This window comes from Cibotium barometz, chromosome 38, assembly GCF_041138505.1.
Source record: "Cibotium barometz isolate CiBa-2024 chromosome 38, ASM4113850v1, whole genome shotgun sequence".
NCBI lineage: Eukaryota > Viridiplantae > Streptophyta > Polypodiopsida > Cyatheales > Cibotiaceae > Cibotium > Cibotium barometz.
The window spans coordinates 11490587-11493926 of NC_141083.1; the positions used below are offsets into that span (position 1 = coordinate 11490587).

General features: G+C 45.1%; 1 protein-coding gene across 1 annotated transcript; it reads left to right on the plus strand.

Moving 5' to 3' along the window:
• The first annotated feature begins 1317 nt into the window (after window positions 1-1317).
• On the plus strand, window positions 1318-2472 carry LOC147616346 ((+)-germacrene D synthase-like). The gene has a single exon (XM_086777154.1). The coding sequence runs from the start codon at window positions 1318-1320 to the stop codon at window positions 2470-2472; it is 1155 nt and encodes a 384-aa protein (XP_086633280.1).
• Window positions 2473-3340: the final 868 nt, after the last annotated feature.

Here is a 3340-nt window from a genome sequence, read left to right on the forward strand (position 1 = left end):
GGTGCACCCCTTGAGTCTTTTACTAGTCTAGGGTTAAAATTGTAGCAAGCAAGCGATACCAAGGAGAGAGAGAAATGAAATGTTATATTAACATCTACAAAAGGCCAGATAGTTATACCAAGGAGAGAGAGAGAGAGAGAGAGAGAGAGAGAGAGAGAGATAACTATTACAATAATGAAAAGTTCAATGGTCTAGTATGAGGAGTTTATGTGATGAGGAAGGGTTTCAATCTTGAATAACATAAAAAATAGTGTAGGTACACATTTTTAAGACATACTTTGCTTGCATAAATGTATAAGATGTACAAAAAGAGGGTCTATATAGTATTTAGACGTGTGAGCTTAGGGGATTTTCAAAGATGTAAAGTATATGGATGAGAACGCTGCACACCCCAACAGGCCCCCGAGAGCTTGCAACTGTTCTGTATTCCCATGTGTGCATGCCCTTGTAATCATGTAACCCCTAGATCAGTATGGTTCCTTTTGAAAGGGCACAGCCCGTTTCTGCTATGTAATCGTCAGTCCCTTTTCTTTTTCTAATTCAAAATCCCTGCTTTAAAAAAAAAAAGATGTAAAGTATTTAGACATAAGTGAGTATAGGGGGTTAATAAAGGGTTTTTAAAAAAAATCCTATAAAAAGTTGTATAAAATGAGCATGGTCGGTATCAATAGGAAATTTAGAAATGAATTTTTCGAGGCACTCCTGGAGGGGATTTTCAGAGTTTAGACATATGCGAGTAAAGCCTTGATTAATAAAGGCAAAAAGAAGAATTGCTACTTAAAAATTCTATGTATTTTCGGTACTGAAGCATGTGAGCAAGTTATATATTCTATAATTTCTACGTACCTTTGTCTATTCTTAATTAGTATAAATGAGTAGAAAATATTCTATAATTTGTATTGAAGCATGTGAGCAACTTGTACATTCTATAATTTCTATGTACATTCTATAATTTGTATTCTATAACTTGATGTATTTTTGTCAATTCTCCTTGAGGGGATGTAAAGAATTTAGAGGCGACTTATATACTTGAAAAATTTCTAGGAATTCTTGTGAATAGAAAGTATTTAAGCATGTGATCAAAGGGTGGATTTTTTTAAAGGTGCCGACGCTACAGTGGAGCGGGCAGGGTCGCATTTCGAAGCTAGCTATAAAAGGTGCCGATGCTACAGTGGAGCGGGCAGGGTCGCATTTCGAAGCTAGCTATAAAAGGGGGCCAAAGGCTACACGTCAATCAGCTTGTGTGTGAGAAATCTGTGTACGTGTGAGAGAGAGAGAGAGAGAGAGAGAGAGAGAGAGAGAGAGGGGCAGGGGGAGATGGCTAGCGATGGTGTGGAGGTGCTGATAGGGGAGGAGTTCATGTCCGAGGTGAGCAGCATTACCATCCCGCCAGTGCAGTGCTCCTTCCCTTGGAACATGCACGCCGACTCCGAGCGTCTCAAGCACATGTCCGACGCGTGGATTCGTGACCGCTTTGCCACCCTGCCGCACGCCTTGACGGCTGAGCTTGCCAAGGCTGGCTACGAGCTGCTTACCGCGCTCCTCCACGCCAACGGCATGCCGGACCGCATGGAGCCTGTGGTGAAGATAATGGCCTGGTTCTTCCTGCTCGACACCGTGATGGACGACCCGGCGGTGCTGGGCGCCGATGTCAGCGCAGCCGACACTATTATAACCAGCATCTGCGCAGTGTTGGAGGAGCCTGCTACTTATACGTATTCAGGCGAGAGCGAGCTCGTCCGGGTTACAGTGGAGACGGCCACGGAGTGGTGGCACGAGATGCGCCAGGGCATGCCTGCGAGCCAGAGAACTCGCTTCATCGCCCAGTTCAAACACTACCTGGAGGGAAACCGGCGGCAAATTCCATATCGCGCCTCCCGCTCCCTCCCTGACCTCGCCACTTACTGCCAAAACCGCGACGCCGCTGGTGGCTGGCAGTTATGCTCTGTGCTGCTGGAATACTCCCTCGCCATTTGCTTTGATGAGGAAACGCTCAGCCATCCTCTTATCCGCTCGCTGCAGTCCGCCACCGCCTACAATATCTACTGGCAGAACGACCTCTGTTCCTTCAAGAAGGAGTTTCTGGAGAATGACCTGCTCAACGTAGTCCCCATTCTGTACTTGCACAACCTCAAGCAGCAGAAGAAGAGCGGCGGCGCTGTCACCCTGGAGAGCGTTGTGCAGGAGGTGTGCACGATGATCAAGGAGCGCGATGAGGAGTGCGTGCGGCTGGTGGCGGAGATCAAAGCGTCGGAGCTGCTGATGGGAAAGCCTGGCATGGCAGGCTACCTGGAGGGAGTGGGCAACTGGCTGGGTGGGCACATGTACTTTCAGCTCGTCACCCCTCGCTATGGTGTTTGCGCCAGCGCCGACATGCACCACCAGCCCCCTGACTTCTCCGCCCATTACCACCTCAGCCTGCGCCGCCCTGAAATCTTGTCAGCAGCTAATTGGGAGATCAACACTAATTAATCTCTGTATAATGCTAATCTAATCACGCCTATATTAATAGTCAGCCAGCCATTTCATGGTTGTTTATGTATCACAATAATCAGTCCAATTAAGTGAACTATAATCACCTATACTCTCTCTCTCTCTCTCTCTCTCTCTCTCTCTCTCTCTCTCTCTCTATATATATATATATATATATATATATATATATATATATATGCATGGCACCCTATATTTATCATCTGAGCTATCCATCATGGCACCCTATATTTATCATTGGGCAAAAGCATAAACCTAACTATCTTGAAGTCTTTTAACCTTGTTCACCTAATGTTATGAAGGGAGGTTCTTGCATTTAACTAGTCTACAAGTTTTTGATCGATAATTACCATTTTTTATTTCCTGGTTTTGCCACATATTAGGTCTTCTTTGCTAGATGTTGCAAGGCATTGGCATGCTTGCGCGACGCGACCAAGTGGTCGTTTAACGGTCATTCGAATTCCGGGTTTCACCAAGCGCTTGCAATTATATAGTATTTTATTTGGTTGTTACCTCCCCTGGGTTTGTGCCCATGTGCATTTATGGCGAGTCTGGACGATTTCTTAAGAGAGCCTTCCCGTAGAAGCGACACCACACGGTTCATCACCTCTCTATTGCTAAGCTTGTGGAAAAACTTACACCCATCCATTATAGTTTTCTATAATACTCCATGACTTAACAAAGGTATGCTCATGCATTAAGCGTTGCCACAAGGAGAAAGGCACCTTTATAAGTGCATAGGTTATGTTTCAATGGAGCACAAAAGAAAACCGAGCCTTTCAGCTAAAATGAAACTATGATGAAGAAGAGCCTCCAAGGAATAAGGAAGCTGGCTCTTCTTATGTTAGAA